Here is a 21,543-nt window from a genome sequence, read left to right as displayed (position 1 = left end):
ACTACGTGGTTTCTTACATCATGCATATTATCTGCAGCACTACGTGGTTTGTTCCTAATTTTATTTGTGTACAATGATCCTATTTGTTTTGACTTCACACAAAAAAACAAAAAAACAGAAGTTTATCCCATAGAAATCATGGCTCATGATACTATTTTTCATAACTAGATTTTAAAATATGTTTTAGAAAGCATCACAGGCCCCATATATTTAAAAAGTGGTGAAAGTCCAGTTCAAACATAACTTTTAATTATTAAAAACCCCTAACATTCATTTATTTGAGACACTTTTACTAAACACCCAGTATATGAGGAGCACGTATTAATGAAACAGAAATTAATTAAATTGTCTTCATTCCTCATTTAACTTTAAATTAAAAGATATTTGAAACGCATAAAAATAATTTCCAAAAGGATTTAGGAGATTGCAATTTAAAAGAATAGGGAAAGGACAGCAATTAACAAGCTTTTGTTACATAGTAAAGTTTAATAATATACCACTATTTCAATATTCAACAGTTCATTAACTTGAAGATATATATTCATATTCCTCATCCATCAACTTGCTATACAGTAAAGACTATAAATAACCCAAAACCTTTTAAGTGGAAAAAAGGCAGAAATATATGTTTTCCTCAATTTCTCAAAAATAGTTTGAAGAATGTAAAAAAATTTCTGATTCAGTAAAAAATTAATTCAAATAAGCTTCTATAACACTGTCAAGGTGCTGTATAAACCTAGGAGTAAATTCTGTAAGCCATTCTTGATTTTGCTGTTGTTGTTAAACTGAGTTTTCTTCCTTAACTGCTACCAAATACATAAACAGAAAGAGTCAAACCCTAGTGCTATTTGATGATCAAACAAACACACAAAAGAGGGCAAAAGTTTCAAGGGTAATTCTATTGTTCCTCTAATTGGAGTCACAGAAATACCTTGAGGAGGGTCCCAGGTGAGATGTAGAATGGCGGCACTAGTATTGTTTGTATGTGCAATTTATCTTTTAGCGTGTATGGCACCAAAAATGGTTCCACAGCACCATTTTAGCAAAGTTGTAAGTCCAAACATTTTAACATGCCTAGAAAGAATGTGATTCATGCATAACCAAGTTTTCCCTGCATTTGAGTCATATATATAAATAGCATAAAATATAATTATAAAGTTTTTGATATCCATAAATGTTATAAGTGTAAGAATTTAGATAGAATAATTATAGTTTTATTTTAGAAATTCCTGTTTGTAAAACTGAAATAACTTTCACACATACATTTAAAAATAAAAACATAGGAAACACAATAGAAATGTAATTATAAATTCAAGAGTCTTGTTGCCCCTTTCAAAGTTTAAAGCTTATAAATACAAGACATTTTAAGAAGTAAACAGATGGTTGTTTCTAAAACTTATTTCATTTTAATGTAAGAACAACAAAAAAAAAGTACATTAGAAATGATGTAAGAATTTTATAGAAAACTTTGTCACTGATATTGAACTTAAATAGTCAAAAATAAAACCACATAATGATGAAAGCTGAATGATTCAGCTCAACTTATAATCAAGTTTTTATGGAACTCTCTCAACTTCATCTTGCAAAATGTCCTTGTGAAAATCAGAAAACGACAAACAAAAGAGGGTTCTTTACATTTGATTGTAAAACTCCAATTACCATTTTAGTTGCTAGTTATAATGTATCATTTAAAAAACAAAACTTACTTGATCTGTCCCATAAGGCAGTATGTTCAGAGAAATGAAGGTTGTCATTTTCCAGAGCTGTTTTCTGATCATGTGCAGTACCTTTAGAGTGTCTATGAAATAACCGGTTAGCAAAACCTTCCAATTTCTGAAGAGCTGTAGTTGTACCTGTATACTGGTTACAAGGTGGTTCTCTATAAGCTGCCATTCATGTGCACTTTACTTAATGTAACTGCAAATGTTTCCAGAAGGAGCTCACAACTTCTTACACAGAAGCTAAGAGCTATGCATGTGTCAAACTTCCTGTTTGCAGGGTATTCAAACCACTACTGCTGTTCTGTTTCCTGTTAATATAAAACAGCACATTACTGAACTTTTCTTAGCAACACTTTTCAGCTAGAGATGAGGATTTTAAAAACTTGCAATACCTCCTTAAAAGGCTTTATGTTTGGTGTTTTAATACACAGGCTAATGAGAACATTAAATATAAAGCTTTATAAATATAGTAGGCTGAACATTTTTTAAATAAAAGAAAACTAGTTAAACATGTATGACAAGTCTATGCAAACAATTGAAGGCCAAGCCGTCCTCCAAATACAACATGCTAAAGACAGGTTGTATTTTTTCTAGGAAATCAACTAATATACAGATTTTATGAATCCTTATAAGCAGCTAACTTTTCATTAAAAAAAACTAGTATGATATGGGTATGACAAAACTCTTGCAAAACAAATTTATCACACATATAAATAAAACAATCTGAAATAGCACTTTAAAAAAATGGAATGTTTCTAATTCATTGATTTAGGCCTAATACATACAGGAACTACAGACACTTAGTATGTCAGTATTGGTTATCAAACTTATAATCTGATGACATATGTCTATTACCAGGGGTGTATTTTAAAACACTCTAAAATTTGAAAAGAAAGAACAAAATACAAGATTTAAATTATATAAAATCCACCATAGCAAGAAATTTCAATTGAGATAAAAAAGTTCCTTCTAGTTGGCTGAGACATGTTAATTTTAAAATCTTACCACTGAAGACTACTACTTACCTAAACCCCTGATTTAGTGATCTCACTTAGAAACATCTATTTTTTTTTTAACGGAGTTTCACTCTGTCCCCCAGATTGCAGTGCAGTCATGCAACCTCTGCTCACTGTGACCTCCGCTCCTGGGTTCAAGCAATTCTCACCCCTCAGCCACCCGAGTAGCTGGGATTATAGGCGCACACCACCATGCCCAGCTAATTTTTGTGTTTTCAGTAGAGATGGGGTTTCTCCATGTTGGCCAGGCCAGGAGTTGTATGGCCTGTGATACGCCCGCTTTGGCCTCCCAAAGTGCTGTGATTACAAGCATGAGCCACCTGGCCTGGCCAAAACATCTCTTTTGATTAAAATTAAATAAAATTTGCCTTGTCGATTTTCAGGAAAGAAAGTAACCTGTGGCATTTAACAAAAAATTTGAGTACTTGTTTTTTGACCCTAAAGGATAAGAAATTTCTGTGGTTCTCTTTGGAAGCAGAGGGGAGGGGAGGGAAGGGAAGGAAAGAAAAGAAATAAAAAGATCTATCAAAACAATCTATCTAAAAAAATTTTAGTTCAGATTTACTGCCAACTGTTTGACAAACATAAAAAATAGAAACAATAGTGACAAGCAAAATAAATAGGCACAATAATGTAATCAAATTAGGACTACATACAAGGCCAATAAGAAAACACTGACTAATGAATTTTGCCATGTAACAGCTCCTTTGTGTTGTGCAATGGAATTTATATCAATCTAAACAAATATGTAACAGTATCTATAAGATAAACTTCAATTTGTAGCTTTATGTATAAATATTATGTGTGAATAACAGTTAACAAAACACTGACCAATGATTTTTGCCATGTAATAGCTAATTGGTGTATACTTAGTTTAGTGTAATAAAATTTATATCAATCTAAACAAATATGCAACAGCATCTCTATGACAAACTTCTTAAATTTGTAGCTTTATGTATAAATATTATGTGTGCATAACAATAATTTGTTTCTTAACATCTGGTAGTGCCTTACACAAAACAGACACTGATTAAATGTCTGTAGTCTTCAATAAATATCTACAAAGCATGGACTGATTCTGTAAGGGAAGAAGTGGATAAAATTACTGAATTCCCTTGATTTGCTCTACTGAAGGAAATTCTAATCATCTTCAAGGCTCAGTTCAAATGTCACCTCTTCAGTGAAGTCTGCCACATATTTCCTAGGAAAATAAACTTTGCTGCTTTGTTTTCACTGATCTCATAATATTATGTTAAAAGATACTGTTTATGAATGTATATGATTCTAAATTGTGAGTTACTTGAATTCATAAATGCATGTATTACATACTCAATAAACATACGTCAAAAGAAAAAAGTATTCACTCATTTTTAACGATTTAAAGGTTTAAGTAGAATCACTGAATACTTGAAAATGTTTGAATTTTATTTATGATGGAACCATATTTATAGATAATCCAACAAGCACCAAGTTGCTCATATATAGAGACAACAGTAGTAGAACTGTTATCATCGAACTTCTCCTTTTTTCTCTACACTGTTACTAAATTTTATTCATTCTTTGAATTACATTTTTACTCAGTGCCAATGTGGACTTCTTAAAATAACTTGTTTTCCCTGCTTCCAATCACCCTCTTTAATCATTCACTTCTCTGACATATTAACCTCCCCCAAATATTACATTCATGGTATTCCATTGCCAAATACACAAACTAATCCTAACATTTCAGCTCAACCATATTCATTTTAAACACATATCTAGCCAGATTTTTATTTATATTCAATGTTGCTCAAGTACAGAAATTGCAGATTCCTAACTAGAATACTAAGATTACTTTATTTAAAACAATGCATAAGTTTTAAAACAAAATTACTAAAGCAAAAAGAGTAAACTTCACTACATGAGTATCTTGAAAACACTATTTTTTTTTTTTTTTTTTTTTTGAGACGGAGTCTCGCTCTGTGGCCCAGGCTGGAGTGCAGTGGCCGGATCTCAGCTCACTGCAAGCTCCGCCTCCCGGGTTCACGCCATTCTCCTGCCTCAGCCTCCCGAGTAGCTGGGACTACAGGCGCCGCCACCTCGCCTGGCTAGTTTTTTGTATTTTTTTAGTAGAGACGGGGTTTCACCGTGTTAGCCAGGATGATATTGATCTCCTGACCTCGTGATCCGCCCGCCTCGGCCTCCCAAAGTGCTGGGATTACAGGCTTGAGCCACCGCGCCTGGCCGAAAACACTATATTTTAAATCTGCACTGTTTTAAAAATAAAATTGTTTCAATTTGTTATCAAGTCCTTCCAGAAAATAGAATATTTAATGTTTAAAGCAGTGTTTCTATATATGGTAATGTGACCAGGAAGCTACTGCTATGGAAGTGCTTCGTATATTTGATTTTTGACTAAAAAAAAAGAAGAAGAACTCTACTGGCATCTACTGCTAGAAAGAAACAACTGCAGTTTTAACTAAAACTATGAATTCCTTCATAACTGAAATTAATTTTAAGAAGTATATTGCTTGTTATTCTTCCTAGTGGTGTTTCCACAAATTTCATTTGCACTAAATATCTCACCATGCACACAGAATTTACCAGAATAGCTTACCTTGCAGTTAAATAAGATTTTAAAACTAGAGTAATCAACTTCATGAGGTTGATTTTATTCCTCATTCATTCTGCATTAATTTTTAAAATTATAGAAAATTTCAGAGTTGAACCGGCTTCAACTGCCATAAAATGCCACAAAATACTGGTTTCTTCTATTTAATAATACTGATGACACACTTACCAAGCACTTCACAACATATAAAGTGATTTGCTCTGTAAAACCATTGTGAAATTATTGTAAGGCACATGAGATCCTTACAAATAAAGTAAGCAGCACAGGTATTATTATCCTTATTTTAAGATACAAAAAATAAACTTATAAACATTAAGTGACTTGCCCAAAGTCACCTAGGTCCTCAGACTCCTAGATCAGGGTTCCTTGTACTGCAAGACACTGATTACCACAAGAAGTAAACACTTTTTTAAAATGCAGTTATTTTCCAAATAAGGTTGAAGAAGTGGGGCTGAAAGAATAGTGGTGGGTAAGATTGGTTCTTGGATATATTGCCCCAGGTCTGAACAACTGCTATGAGAAGGTTTTCATTAAGATGGTCACCTATAGTCATTCAATTTCATTGTCCATGTTTCTTACAATCATCTTGGAGCCAAGCAGAACTATGTACTTTAGAGTTTAAAGGTTAAATAAAAGAAAAACATGAAAACATATTTAATATGTAAATGATGTATTTGCTCCATGTAGAGGACAAATGACATGACTATAACTCCTGCTATTCAAATAAAGGTTTTAGGGTAATAGTGTTGCTTTTTCCAGAATGTTATATATAAGTGGATTATAGACTACGTAACCTTTTCAGATTGGCTTCTTTCATTTAGTATAGTATGGCAATTGTGATTTATCTATGTTGTGTATCTTAATAGTTCACTCATTTATATGGCTGAATTCTACTGTATGGAATTACCACAATTTATATATTCATTTACTGTTGAATTGCATTTGCACCGTTGTCAAAAATCAATTGACCATATTTGTGAGGGTCTATTGCTGGACCCTCTATTCTCTTTCACTGGTCTATATATGTGTCAATTCTTTCACCAATACTACACTGTCTTGATTACCATAGCTTTCTAGTAAGTCTGAAATCTGATAGTGTAAATCTTCTATTTTTTTTTCTTTTTGTCTTGAGACTGAGTCTCACTCTGTCGTCCAGGCTGGAGTGCAGTGGTGTGATCTCGGTTCACTGCAACCTCCGCCTCCTGGGTTCATGCCATTCTCCTGCCTCAGCCTCCTGAGTAGCTGGGACTACTACGGCACTGGCCACCACGCCCAACTAATTTTTTGTATTTTCAGTAGAGACAAGGTTTCACCATGTTAGCCAGGATAGTCTCGATCTCCTGACCTCATGATCCGCCTGCCTCGGCCTCCCAAAGTGTTGGGATTACAGGCGTGAGTCACAGTGCCCGGCCCTTTTTCCTTTTTTTCTAAGTTGTTTTGGCTATTACTGTTTCTTCACCTTTCCATATAAATTTTAAAATCAGTTTACCTATGTCTACAAATATAATCTTGCTGGGATTTTATGTGGATTCTGTTTATTGGAAGAAATGACGTCTTAACTATATTGAGTTTTTCAATCCATAATCATAGCATGTCTCTTCATTTACTTGGGTCTTCTGATTTCTTTCATCAGTGTTTTATAGTTTTCAACATACAGATCTTGCACATAATTTTGTTAGATTTATACCTAAGTATTTTAAAAATTGGAGCTATTGTAAACAGTTCTTTAAAAATGTTTTGAGGTAAACAAAGCACCTGGAAGCTCAAACTGGGTGGAGCCCACTGCAGCTCAAAGAGGCCTGCCTACCTCTGTAGACTCCACCTCTGGGGGCAGGGCATAGCCAAACAAAAGGCAGCTGAAACCTCTGCAGATTTAAATGTCCCTGTCTGACAGCTTTGAAGAGAGTAGTGGGTCTCCCAGCACGGAGTTTGAGATCTGAAAATGGACAGACTGCCTCCACAAGTGGGTCCCTGACCCCCGAGTAGCCTACTGGGAGGCACCCCCTAGTAGGGGCAGACTGACACCTCACACGGCCTGGTACCCCTCTGAGACGAAGCTTCCAGAGGAATGATCAGGCAACACCATTTGCTGTTCAGCAATATTCACTGTTTTGTAGCCTACGCTGCTGATACCCAGACAAACAGGGTCTGAAGTGGACCTCCAGCAAACCCCAACAGACCTGCAGCTGAGGGTCCTGACTGCTAGAAGGAAAACTAACAGAAAGGACATCCACACCAAAACCCCATCTGTACGTCACCACCATCAAAGACGAAAGGTAGATAAAAACCACAAAGATGGGGATAAAACAGAGCAGAAAAGCTGAAAATTCTAAAACAGAGCGCCTCTCCCCCTTCAAAGGAACGCAGCTCCTCGCCAGCAACGGAACAAAGCTGGACTGTGAATGACTTTGAATAGTTGAGAGAAGAAGGCTTCAGACGATCAAACTTCACTGAGCTAAAGGAGGAAGTTCGAACCCATCGCAAAGAAGCTAAAAATCTTGATAAAAGATTACGTGAAGGCGTAACTAGAATAACTAATGTAGAGAAGTCCTTAAATGACCTGATGGAGCTGAAAATCATGGCACGAGAACTATGTGACAAATGCACGAGCTTCAGTAACCGATTCGATCAACTGGAAGAAAGGGTATCAGTGATTGAAGATCAAATGAATGAAATGAAGTGAGAAAAGAAGTTTCGAGAAAAAAGAGTAAAAAGAAATGAACAAAGCCTCCAAGAAATATGAGACTATGTGAAAAGACCAAATCTACGTCTGATTGGTGTACCTGAAAGTGACGAGGAGAATGGAACCAAGTTGGAAAACACTCTGCAGGATATTATCCAGGAGAACTTCCCCAACCTAGCAAGGCAGGCCAACATTCAAATTCAGGAAATACAGAGAATGTCACAAAGATACTCCTTGAGAAGAGCAACTCCAAGACACGTAATTGTCAGATTCACCAAAGTTGAAATGAAGGAAAAAATGTTAAGGGCAGCCAGAGAGAAAGATTGGGTTACCCACAAAGGGAAGCCCATCAGACTAATAGCAGATCTCTCGGCAGAAATTCTACAGGCCAGGAGAGAGTGGGGGCCAATATTCAACATTCCTAAAGAAAAGAATTTTCGATCCAGAATTTCGAATCCAGCCAAACTAAGCTTCATAAGTGAAGGAGAAATAAAATCCATTACAGACAAGCAAATGCTGAGAGATTTTGTCACCACCAGGCCTGCCCTACAAGAGCTCCTGAAGGAAGCACTAAACCTGGAAAAGAACAACTGGTACCAGCCACTGCAAAAACATGCCAAGTTGTAAAGACCATCGATACTAGGAAGAAATTGCATCAACTAATGAGCAAAATAACCAGCTAACATCATAATGACAGGATCAAATTCACATATAACAATATTAACCTTAAATGTAAACAGGCTAAATGCTCCAATTAAAAGACACAGACTGGCAAATTCGATAAAGAGTCAAGACCCACCAGTTTGCTGGATTCAGGAGACCCATCTCACATGCAGAGACACATATAGGCTCAAAATAAGGGGATGGAGGAAGATCTACCAAGCAAATGGAAAACAAAAAAAGGCAGGGGTTGCAATCCTAGTCTCTGATAAAACAGACTTTAAACCATCAAAGATCAAAAGAGACAAAGAAGGCCATTACATGATGGTAAAGGGATCAATTCAACAAGAAGAGCTAACTATCCTAAATATATATGGACCCAATACAGGAGCACCCAGATTCATAAAGCAAGTCCTTAGAGACTTACAAAGAGACTTAGACTCCCACATAATAATAATGGGTGGCTTCAACACCCCACTGTCAACATCAGACAGATCAACGAGACAGAAAGTTAACAAGGATATCCAGGAATTGAACTCAGCTCTGCACCAAGCAGACCTAATAGACATCTACAGAACTCTCCACTCCAAGTCAACAGAATATACATTCTTCTAGCACCACATCGCACTTATTCCAAAATTGACCACACAGTTGGAAGCAAAGCACTCCTCAGCAAATGTAAAAGAACAGAAATTATAACAAACTGTCTCTCAGACCACAGTGCAATCAAACTAGAACTCAGGATTAAGAAACTCACTCAAAACCACTCAAATACATGGAAACAGAACAACCTGCTCCTGAATGACTACTGGGTACCTAATGAAATGAAGGCAGAAGTAAAGATGTTCTTTGAAACCAATGAGAACAAAGATACAACATACCAGAATCTCTGGGACACATTTAAAGCAGTGTGTAGAGGGAAATTTATAGCACTAAATGCCCACAAGAAAAAGCAGGAAAGATCTAAAATTGATACCCTAACATCACAATTAAAAGAACTAGAGAAGCAAGAGCAAACACATTCAAAAGCTAGCAGAAGGCAAGAAATAACTAACATCAGAGGAGAACTGAAGGAGATACAGACATAAAAAACCCTTCAAAAAAATCAGTGAATCCAGGAGCTGATTTTTTGAAAAGATCAACAAAATTGACAGACCACTAGCAAGACTAATAAAGAAGAAAAGAGAGAAGAATCAAATAGATGCAATAAAAAATGATAAAGGGGATATCACCACCGACCCCACAGAAATACAAACTACCATCAGAGAATACTATAAACACCTCTATGCAAATAAACTAGAAAACCTAGAAGAAATGGATAATTACCTGGACACTTACACTCTCTCAAGACTAAACCAGGAAGAAGTTGAATCCCTGAATAGACCAATAACAGGCTCTGACATTGAGGCAATAATTAATAGCCTACCAACCAAAAAAGGATTCACAGCCAAATTCTACCTGAGGTACAAGGAAGAGCTGGTACCATTCCTTCTGAAACTATTCCAATCAATAGAAAAAGAGGGAATCCTCCCTAACTCATTTTATGAGGCCAACATCACCCTGATACCAAAGCCTGGCAGGGACACAACAAAAAAGGAGAATTTTAGCCCAATATCCCTGATGAACATCGATGCAAAAATCCTCAGTAAAATACTGGCAAACCAAATCCAGTAGCACATCAAAAAGCTTATCCACCATGAACAAGTGGGCTTCATCCCTGGGATGCAAGGCTGGTTCAACACACACAGATCAATAAACGTAATCCAGCATATAAACAGAACCAAAGACAAGAACCACATGATTATCTCAATAGATGCAGAAAAGGCCTTTGACAAAATTCAACAGCCCTTCATGCTAAAAACTCTCAATTAAATTCGGTATTGATGGGATGTATCTCAAAATAATAAGAGCTATTTATGACAAACCCACAGTCAATATCATACTGAATGGGCAAAAACTGGAAGCATTCCCTTTGAAAACTGGCACAAGACAGGGACGCCCTCTCTCACCACTCCTATTCAACACAGTGTTGGAAGTTCTGGCCAGGGCAATCAAGCAGGAGAAAGAAATAAAGGGTATTCAATTAGGAAAAGAGTAAGTCAAATTGTCCCTGTTTGCAGATGACATGATTGTATATTTAGAAAACCCCATTGTCTCAGCCCAAAATCTCCTTAAGCTGATAAGCAACTTCAGCAAAGTCTTGGGATACAAAATCAGTGTGCAAAAATCACAAGCATTCTTATACACCAATAACAGACAGAGAGCCAAATCATGAGTGAACTCCCATTCACAATTGCTTCAAAGAGAATAAAATACCTAGGAATCCAACTTACAAGGGATGTGAAGGACTTCTTCAAGGAGAACTACAAACCAGTGCCAAACAAAATAAGAGGACACAAACAAAGGGAAGAACATTCCATGCTCATGGATTGGAAGAATCAATATCATGAAAATGGCCATACTGCCCAAGGTAATTTATAGATTCAATGCCATCCCCATTAAGCTACCAATGCCTTTCTTCACAGAATTGGAAAAAAACTACTTTAAAGTTCATATGGAACCAAAAAAGAGCCTGCATTGCGAAGACAATCCTAAGCCAAAAGAACAAAGCTGGAGGCATCACACTACCAGACTTCAAACTATACTACAAGACTACTGTAACCAAAACAGTACAGTACTGGTACCAAAACAGAGATATAGACCAATGGAACAGAACAGAGCCCTCACAAATAATACCACACATCTACAACCATCTGATCTTTGATAAATCTGACAAAAATGAGAAATGGGGAAAGGATTCCCTATTTAAATATGGTGATGGGAAAACTGGCTAGCCTTATGTAGAAAGCTGAAACTGGATCCCTTCCTTATACCTTATACAAAAATTAACTCAAGATGGATTAAACACTTAAATGTTAGACACAAAATCATAAAATCCCTAGAAGAAAACCTAGACAATACCATTCAGGACATAGGCATGGGCAAGGACTTCATGTCTAAAACACCAAAAGCAATGGCAACAAAAGCCAAAATTGACAAATGGGATCTCATTAAACTAAAGAGCTTCTGCACAGCAAAAGAAACTACCACCAGAGTGAACAGGCAACCTACAGAATGGGAGAAAATTTTTGCAATCTACTCATCTGACAAAGGGCTAATATCCAGAATCTACAAAGAACTCAAACAAATTTACAAGAAAAAAACAAACAACCCCATCAAAAAGTGGGCAAAGGATATGAACAGACATTTCTCAAAAGAAGACATTTATGCAGTCAACAGACACATGAAAAAATGCTCATCATCACTGGTCATCAGAGAAATGCAAATCAAAAGCACAATGAGATACCATCTCACACCAGTTAGAATGGCAATCATTAAAAAGTCAGGAAACAACAGGTGTTGGAGAGGATGTGGAGAAACAGGAACACTTTGACACTGTTGGTGGGATTGTAAACTAGTTTGACCACTGTGGAAGACAGTGTGGCGATTCCTCAAGGATCTAGAACTAGAAATACCATTTAACGCAGCCATCCCATTACTGGGTATATACCCAAAGGATTATAAATCATGCTGCTATAAAGACACATGCACACGTATGTTTATTACAGCACTATTCACAATAGCAAAGACTTGGAACCATCCCAAATGTCCATCAATGATAGACTGGATTAAGAAAATGTGGCACATATACCCCATGGAATACTATGCAGCCATAAAAAAGGATGAGTTCATGTCCTTTGTAGGGACATGGATGAAGCTGGAAACCATCATTCTGAGTAAACTACCGCAAGGACAGAAAACAAAACACCTCATGTTCTCACTCATGGATTACACAGAGGACTACATTCAAACAGGTCCTGGACAGCTGTATGCCTACTCAACCCTGGCTGTTCACCATTGATTGCATCAGCATCCCATACACATGGAACCACACCGTTTTCTATGATCAGGCACGGGGAAGAATGCCTTTCTTGGTTGAAACACTTCATGCATCCTCTGTGGAATCTGACTATAACCAGTTAGAAGAGACACTGGGTTTTAAAATTCATGCTTCAATATCCAAAGGAGATCACAGTAATCAGTGCCCCTCTGGGTTTACCTTAGACTCAGTTGGACGTTTTGTGCTGATGAGGATGAATGTGCAGCAGGGAATCCCTGCTCTCATACCTGCCTCAATGCCATGGGGACCTACTACTGCTCCTCCCCTAAAGGCCCCACCATGGCTGTAGATGGAAGAACTTGTCAAGATACTGATGAGTGTGCTTTGGGTAGGCACACCCGCCACGTTGGTCAGGACTGTGACAATACGATTGGATCCTATCGCTGTGTGTCCCATTGTGGAACTGGGTTTCAAAGAACCTCTGATGGGCTGAGTTGTCAAGATACTAATGAATGTCAAGAATCCAGCCCCTGTCAACAGCTCTGTTTCAATGCCACAGGAAGTTTCCACTGTGGATGTGAACCTGGGTATCAGCTCAAAGGCAGAAAATGCATAGACATGAACAAGTGTAGACAGAATGTATGCAGACCAGATCAGCACTGTAAGAACACCCATGGTGGCTTTAAGTGCATTGATCTTTGTCCAAATGGAATGACCAAGGCAGAAAATGAAACCTGTCTTGATACTGATGAATGTAAAGATGGGACCCATCAGTGCAGATATAACCAGATATGTGAGAATACAAGAGGCAGCTATTGTTGTGTATGCCCAAGAGGTTGTTGGTCTCAAGGAGTTGGAAGACCCTGCATGGATACTGATGAATGTGAAAATACAGATGCCTGCCAGCATGCGTGTAAGAATACCTTTAGAAGTTATCAATGCATCTGCCCACCTGGCTATTAACTCACACTCAGTGGAAAGACATGCCAAGATAACGACGAGTGCCTGGAGCAGAATGTACACTGTGGGCCCAATCGCATGTGCTTCAACATGAGAGGAAGTTACCAGTGCATCAATACACCCTGTCCACCCAACTACCAACGTGATCCTGTTTCAGGGTTCTGCCTCAAGAACTGTCCACCCAATGATTTGGAATGTGCCTTGAGTCCATATGCTTTGGAATACAAACTCATCTCCCTCCCATTTGGAATAGCCACCAATCAAGATTTAATCCAGCTGGTTGCATACACACAGGATGGAGTGATGCATCCAAGGACAACTTTCCTCATGGTAGATGAGGAACAGACTGTCCCTTTTGCCTTGAGGGATGAAAAGGAGTGGTGTATACAACACGACCACTATGAGAAGCAGAGACCTACCGCATGAGGGTCTGAGCCTCATCCTACAGTGCCAATGGGATCACTGAGTATTCATAGTTTATACAGCTGTGTCTGCCTATCCATACTAACGAACTCTCCAAAGCCTATTCCACATACTTAAACCACATTAATCATGGCAATCAAGCCCCCTTTCAGTTTACCATCTCTTGAACAGTTGCAATCTTGGCAACTTGAAAATGGTGCTACACTCTGTTTTGTGTGCCTTCCTTGGTACTTCTGAGGTGTTTTCATGATCCCACAATGGTCATATCTTGAAGTATGGTCTAGAAAAGTCCCTTATTATTTTATTTATTACATTGGAGCAGTTACTTCCCAAAGATTATTCTGAACATCTAACAGTATATATCAGGTTTATAGTAGTGTAGTACCTAAGATCATTTTTCTGAAAGCCAAACGAAACAACAAAAAACAAAAACAACTGATTCAAAGTCAAATAGAGTTTTTGAGCATTTGACTATTTTTAGAATCATAAAATTAGTTACTAAGTATTTTGATCAAAGTTTATAAAATAACTTATGGAGATTTTTGTAAGTATTGACACATTTTAATAGGAATTACCTATTTTCATTTTAAGGAGAAAAACACGACTCATTTTTAAAAATATAGTACAGCTACTAGAAGTCTTGTTTGATCAGTGATTTTGTGAGATCAGCTGAACTACTTATGATAAAAATTTTAAAAAATCGCTTTGCCCTCATGACAGTTGTTCATGGCACAGAACTTTAACATTTTAATATAAACTTTCATCCAGTTATGTTCGTAATTTTACATTCCAGAATTTTTTTTTATTTTCCTGTCAATTAAAACAATTTTTAAAGATACCAGTGGGACAGGTTTGTTTTATTAAAAATCTCATATGTTCAAATTAACATAAATGTTAAATGTCAATACACTGTACGTGGTGGTAATGGACTAAGCAATTGCCAAGATGTATTCTGTTTTTATGAAGTGTATATATATTACCTTAGTGTACATTTTCTATACAATATCTTGATGGATTCTTTTACAAATTTATTTTATAAAAAAACAATATTACACTAAAAAATGTTTTATTAGATTGGTGCACAAGTAACTGCAGTTTTCACCATTACTTTCAATGGCAAAAACCTCTATTACTTTTGTACCAACCTAATATATTATGCGTTGCTACTATATATATACATATACATATATATATACATATACATATATACATATACATATACATACATATATACATATACATATATATATACACATATACATATACATATATATATATATATATATATATATTTTTTTTTTTTTTTTTTTTGAGACGGAGTCTCCCTCTGTCCCCCAGGCTGCAGTGCAGTGGCGCGATATCAGCTCACTGCAAGCTCTGCCTCCCGGGTTCATGCCATTCTCCTGCCTCAGCCTCCCGAGTAGCTGGGACTACAGGCGCCCGCCAGAGCGCCCGGCTAGTTTTTTGTATTTTTAGTAGAGACGGGGTTTCACCGTGGTCTCCATCTCCTGACCTTGTGATCCGCCCGCCTCGGCCTCCCAAAGTGCTAGGATTACAGGCGTGAGCCACAGCACCCGGCCGCTACTATATATTATTTTTATATATTACTTTTGCTAAACTCAGTTTTAGGAGACTTTCTTTTTGTAGATTTCTTGGAATTTTCTATGTAGGCAGTCATCTTTCAACAGAAACTTTATTTCTAATCTGTATGCCTTTTATTTATTTGTCTCGTCTTATTGCGTTGGTCAAGAATTACAGTGCAATGTTGAACAAGAGTGGTAAGAGTGAACATCCTTGCCTTATTCCAAGTCTTAGGAAGAAAGCATTCAGTTTTTCATCATTAACTACTACAATGTTAGCTGTAGACACTGTTGTGTAGATGCCCCTTATTGAGATTTTTCTTTTAATTCCTGGGTTAGCGGAGTTATCTTAGAAGGATGCTGAATTTTACCTAATGCGTTTTCAGCATTTGTTGATAAAACCATGTGGTTTTACCTTTTTAGTCTACTAATGTGGTGGGTTGCTATTAATTTTCAAATATTGGACCAACTTTGAATTATCAGAATGAACACCTTTTGATCTTGGTGTAATATTCCTTGTATATATTGCTGGATTCAACTTACTAATATTTTATTGAGGATTTTTCTCTTGGTGTTCATAAAGATATATTGTTTGGTAGTTTTATTTTCATGTGCCATCTTTGCATGATTTTGGTAGCAGGTTAAGATTGGCTTCATAAAATAAGTTGAGAAGTACTCTGTCTTACATTTTTCCAGAAGAAACTGTGAGAATTGGTATTTCTTCCTTAAATGTTTTGTAGTTTTCCCAGAACTATCTGGGACAGTGTTTTTTTTTTTTTTTTTTTTTTTTTTTTTTTTTTTTTTTTTTTTTTTTTGAAGATTACAAATACTAATACAATGTCTTCAATAGACATAGTATTATTGAGTTATCAATTTCATCTCGAATGAATATTGGTAGTTTGTGTCTTTCAAGAAATGGTCTATTTCAACTAAGTTGTCAACTTTGTGTGAATAAAGTTGTTTCTAATATCCCCTTAGTACTCTTTTAATGCCTGTGGCATTTATACAACATTACATTATTTATTTTGTTGGTCAAATTATTCCACTTTGACCATGGGAAGTTCCATCAACTTTCTCCTATGTCCCTTTGATATGCCTCCATCATTGTGTATGTGTGCATGCATACATACATGTGTATGTGTTTGAGAACTTCCTTATTTTCTAGCACTACAAGATGCCCCATGCTCACTTTGTGTATTTCCTGCCCCAGCCCTAGAATCAGGCATTTCTCCAAGGAGCCTTAGTTCCTTTTATTGGAGAATGGTCTTAGAAATCAAGATCTGGGAAGTGGGTACATTCATCCACTGGGGTGTTATTGCTTCTAGGCCCTCTTTTCTGCGAGCAAGGAAATATATGTGTATATTAACATTTGCATATTCCTTTATCTATAAGTATTTCCATATGTAACTGTGTCTATAAGCAAAGCATAAGTTCATTCTGGTTTCCAGCTCTAACACATTACTACACGATTTCTTCTAGCTGCCTCCTCTTGCTTATCTGTAAATCCTACTCCCATAGAGAGAAATCTGGCTCCCACCATCCACCATCAACTTATTTACTTGTTCAATTTCAGTATATACATATAGAAATATCAGAATTCTTAACCTGGTAGGTAGGTTAACAACTTTATTCCCATGGAAAACAACTTTATCAACTAGAGTACAGTACTCTTTTGCCTCCAGTCTTATAGACTCCACTTATTTTCAAGGTAACTTAAGTCAACACATTTTATCTCCATTTGCTTCATTAGGTTGTTTCATACATTTGTACTACAGTTAGATTATTTTTGCATCTCCTGCATGTCATCCTGAGATCCATCAACCTTCTAAATGAGTTTTTTTTTAAGTTTGTATACATTAAGACTTGCTCTTTGTGTTGTAAATGCTGTGGGTTTGGACAAATGCATAATGCCATGTATCCAATAATTTTACAACCCTAATTAATCCCTTGTGTTTCCCTGAACCTTGGCACCCAATGATATTTTTTACCATTGCTGAGTTTTGCCTTTTCCAGAATGTCATATAATTGCAATCATAAAGTATACAGACTTTTCAGTGTTTTTATCACTTAGTAATATGTATTTAAAATTTATCAATGTCTTTTCATGGCTTTATAGCTCTTTGATATAATTCAATAATATTTGATCATATGAATGTATTAGTCTGTTTTCATGCTGCTATAAAGAACTGTTTGAGACTGCATAATTTATAGAGGAAACGGGTTTGACTGACTCAGTTCAGCATGGCTGGGAAGGCCTCAGGAAACTTACAATCACCGCAGAAGGTGAAGAGAAAGCAAGGCACCTTCTTCACAAGGCGGCAGGAAGGAGAAGTGCCAAGCAAACTGGGGAAGAGCCCCTAATAAAAAGATCAGATTTCGCGAGAACTCACTATCATGAGTACAGCATGGGGGAAACCACCTCCATGATTTAACTACCTCCACCTGGTTTCTCCTTTGACACATGGTGATTATGGGGATTACAATTCATGATGAGATTTGAATGGTGAAACAAAGCCTAGCCATATCAATGGATGTATCACAGTTTGTTTATCCATTCACCTACTGAAGGATGTATCACAGTTTGTTTATCCATTCACCTACTGAAGGACATTTTGGTTGCTCCCAGTTTTTGGCAATTATGAATGAAGCCATAATGTGCAGTTTTCATATGCAGGTTTTCGTGTGGATATTGTTTTTAAATTGGTTAAATACCTACAAGTGTGATTGCTGGATTGTGTGGTAAAACTATACTTGATTTTTCAAGAAATTGCCAAACTGTCTTCCAAAGTGGTTGTGCCATTTTTGTTACCACCAGCAATGAAAAAGAGTTTATGTTGCTCTGCATTTTGTCACACTGGCAGTCAGAGTGTGAGAGTGTGCATGTGTGTGTGTGTGTGTGTGTGGTTTTAGCCATTCTAGTAAGTGTACAGTGGTATCTCATTGTTTTTAATTTGCAATTTGACAAATAATATTGAATATATTTTCATATGCTTATTTGACATCTATATCTTTAATAAGATGGCTGTGCAGATTTTTGCCTACTTTTCATTGGGTTGTTTGTTATCTTAGAATTGATATTTATTTCATATATTTCACCAATGACTTCATCTGGTCCTGATTATTAATTATATTAATTATATTAATTAATTATATTATATTAAATTATTAATTATAATTTTTAAATAATTCATTCAATTTATAAAATCTATAGAAGCATTCAGATACATTGACACTTATGTAAGTTTTGATAGTTTGTAGGAATTGGTCCATTTCATTTATCAAATTTTGGGGCATAAAGTTTTTCATAGTATTCCTTTATTATCTTTTTAATGCCCAAGGATGCTTCAGTGAAGATCCAGCTTTCATTTCTGATATTGGTAATGTCTATCTTCTTTTATTCTTCCTTACCCTGGCTAGAATTTTATCAATTTTATTGATTTTTTTCAAATAACTTTTAGTTTTGTTGACTTTATTGATTTCCATTTCAATAATTTCTGCTCTAATTTTTATTATTTATTTTCTTTTGCTTGCATTGGGCTTAAGTTGCTCTTCTTTCTCTAGTTTTCTAAGGTAGAACTTTCTGTTACTGATTTTAGATCTTTCTTCTTTTCTAGAATCTGTATTTAAGGCTATAAATTTTCCCCTAAGCACTGCTTTTACTAAATTGCAAAAAATTTGATAAATTGTACTCTGATTATCATTTACCTTAAAATATTTAAAAATTTCTCTGCAGGCTTCTTTGACCCATGTGTTATTTAGAAATATGTTCTTGGCCGGGCGCGGTGGCTCAAGCCTGTAATCCCAGCACTTTGGGAGGCCGAGACGGGTGGATCGCAAGGTCAGGAGATCGAGACCTTCCTGGCTAACATGGTGAAACCCCGTCTCTACTAAAAATACAAAAAAAAAAAAACTAGTCGGGCTAGATGGCGGGCGCCTGTAGTCCCAGCTACTCGGGAGGCTGAGGCAGGAGAATGGCGTAAACCCGGGAGGCGGAGCTTGCAGTGAGCTGAGATCCGGCCACTGCACTCCAGTCCGGGCAACAGAGCGAGACTCCGCCTCAAAAAAAAAAAAAAAAAAAGAAATATGTTCTTTAACTAATTTCCAGCTTTCTTCTTGTTACTGATTGCTAGTTTAATTCTACTGTGGTCTAAGAACATACTTTGCATGATTACTATCTTAAAAGATTTGTTAAATGTGGTTTACAGCCAAGAATGTGGTCTATCTTGGTAAAAGCTGAAGAAAAAAATGTATATTTTGCTATTGTTAAATGGAGCATTTAATGAATGCTAATCACATCAAATTGATAGTGCTGTTCAGGTCAATTACGTACTTACACTGACATTCTGCCTGCTTAGTCTATATCAATAATTGAAAGAGGAGTGTTGAAGTCTTCAACTATAATAGTGGAGTTGGCTGTTTTTCCTTTCACTTCTGTCAGCTTTTGCTTCATGTATTTTGATACTTTGTTGTTAAGTTCATATATTCAGGATTGATAAGTCTTTTTGGAGAATTGACTGTATGCAGTGCTCCCTCGACCTTTTTAAATCCCTGATTTTTATTGCTCTGAAGTTTGTTTTCTCTGAAATGTATATAGCTACTTTAGCTTCCTTTTGGTTAGTGATTATATGGTATATCTTTCTCCATCTCTCTCCTTTTTACCTTACCTATTCTTTATATTTAAAGTGAGCTTCTTACAGATAATGCATAGCTTGCTTTAAAAAATCATAAAAGAAAAAATGAAGGTAAAATAAGTATTTATTCCCCACTGATCTAAAAGAAACTTTTAAAGTAACAATAGTAACAACATACTGGGTGAAAATTTCAGTATGGACAAGGAAAATGAATAACTGCCATGTCATAAGAGATGGGACAAAGTATTGCTTTTCTAAAATGAGCTTCATTTTTTATCCATTCTGAACTGTCTTTTAATGGATGTTTACAATATTCACATTTAAAGTGACTACTGACATAGTTGTATTAATATCCACCTAGTTTGTAACTGTTTCTAACGGTTGACTTTATTCTTTCTTCCCCATCCTATTTGTCCTCCTCCTCTGGTTTTAAACGAACATTTCATATGATTCTATTTAATCCTGTCTCTTAACATTTCAGTTATACCTCTTTGTAGAATTTTTTTTTAGTGGTTGTCCCACAGTTTGCAGCATTCATTTTTAACTAATCTAAGTCCACCTTCAAATAGAACACTATACTGTTTTCTTCGCAGTACATGTACTTTGTAACAGAGTATTCCCAAATACTTTCTACTATCTCTTATAACATTGCAGTCATTCATTTCCCTTGTCCATATGGTATTATTGGTAAGAACAGGAGGCAGAAAAATTCTAGGCAGAAAAGGGCAGGATCCCTGGCTAAGGCCCCACCTTCAAGCCTGGAAGCATGGCCCAAAGTGAGAACATACATTCCTGTTTTCCCACTTGAATGTTGCCTTTTCCAAAACCACCCATGGCCAGCCCTGCACCAAATCCTGTACCCATAAAATATCCTGACCCAGCTGGCAGAGGAGAAGCAGCCAAATGTGGAGAGGAGAAACAGCAGCTGAAAATTGGAGAGAAGCAGCTTGACTTCAGAGGGATGGCTTGACAGTGGGACTTCAGAGAAGAGTTTGGTCGGAGAGACTTCAAGGGGAGAATACTTTCCACTCCATTCCCATTCCAGCTCCCTTTCCCGCTGAGAGACACTTCCATCAGCAATAAAATTCCCCACACTTACTATCCTTCAATTCATTCATCTAACCTAATCTTTCAAGGCTATCACACTCTCTGACCTTGTGAAAAAGCAGAGGGTACACTGACCTGTTAAACACATAAGCCATCCATGGACGGCAAAGTTAAAAGAGTGCTGACTGTAACACTACTTCTGGGGCTTTGAGGGGTTGCAGGTACTCCCTCACTAGATGTTGCCATGGCCCGCATGGAGTTTGGCTCCTGCCAGTGCCCAGAAGCACTCGTCTTGGCTCCTGCACTGGCTCAGCTGTGCTCCCCCTCCTGC

The 21,543-nt window shown here is 36.6% G+C and overlaps 1 protein-coding gene and 1 pseudogene across 2 annotated transcripts in view; one reads left to right on the top strand and one right to left on the bottom strand.

Moving 5' to 3' along the window:
- The window catches only part of PRKACB (protein kinase cAMP-activated catalytic subunit beta), a 168,678-nt gene that overhangs the window by 86,984 nt on the left and 60,151 nt on the right, over positions 1-21,543 (bottom strand). The window contains exon 1 of one of the 2 annotated variants that reach the window (XM_010382523.2): positions 1,707-1,996. The exons of the other annotated variant lie outside the window; for it this stretch is intronic. Within the exon in view, the coding sequence (XP_010380825.1) occupies positions 1,707-1,893 (187 nt within the window). The 5' untranslated portion in view covers positions 1,894-1,996. Of the gene's footprint in view, positions 1-1,706; positions 1,997-21,543 lie in introns of those variants that run through there. 2 annotated transcript variants of the gene reach the window in all.
- Positions 12,503-14,039, top strand: LOC104677511 (annotated as a pseudogene).

This window comes from Rhinopithecus roxellana, chromosome 12 (genome assembly GCF_007565055.1).
Source record: "Rhinopithecus roxellana isolate Shanxi Qingling chromosome 12, ASM756505v1, whole genome shotgun sequence".
NCBI lineage: Eukaryota > Metazoa > Chordata > Mammalia > Primates > Cercopithecidae > Rhinopithecus > Rhinopithecus roxellana.
This window is presented reverse-complemented; position numbering and strand designations above follow the sequence as displayed.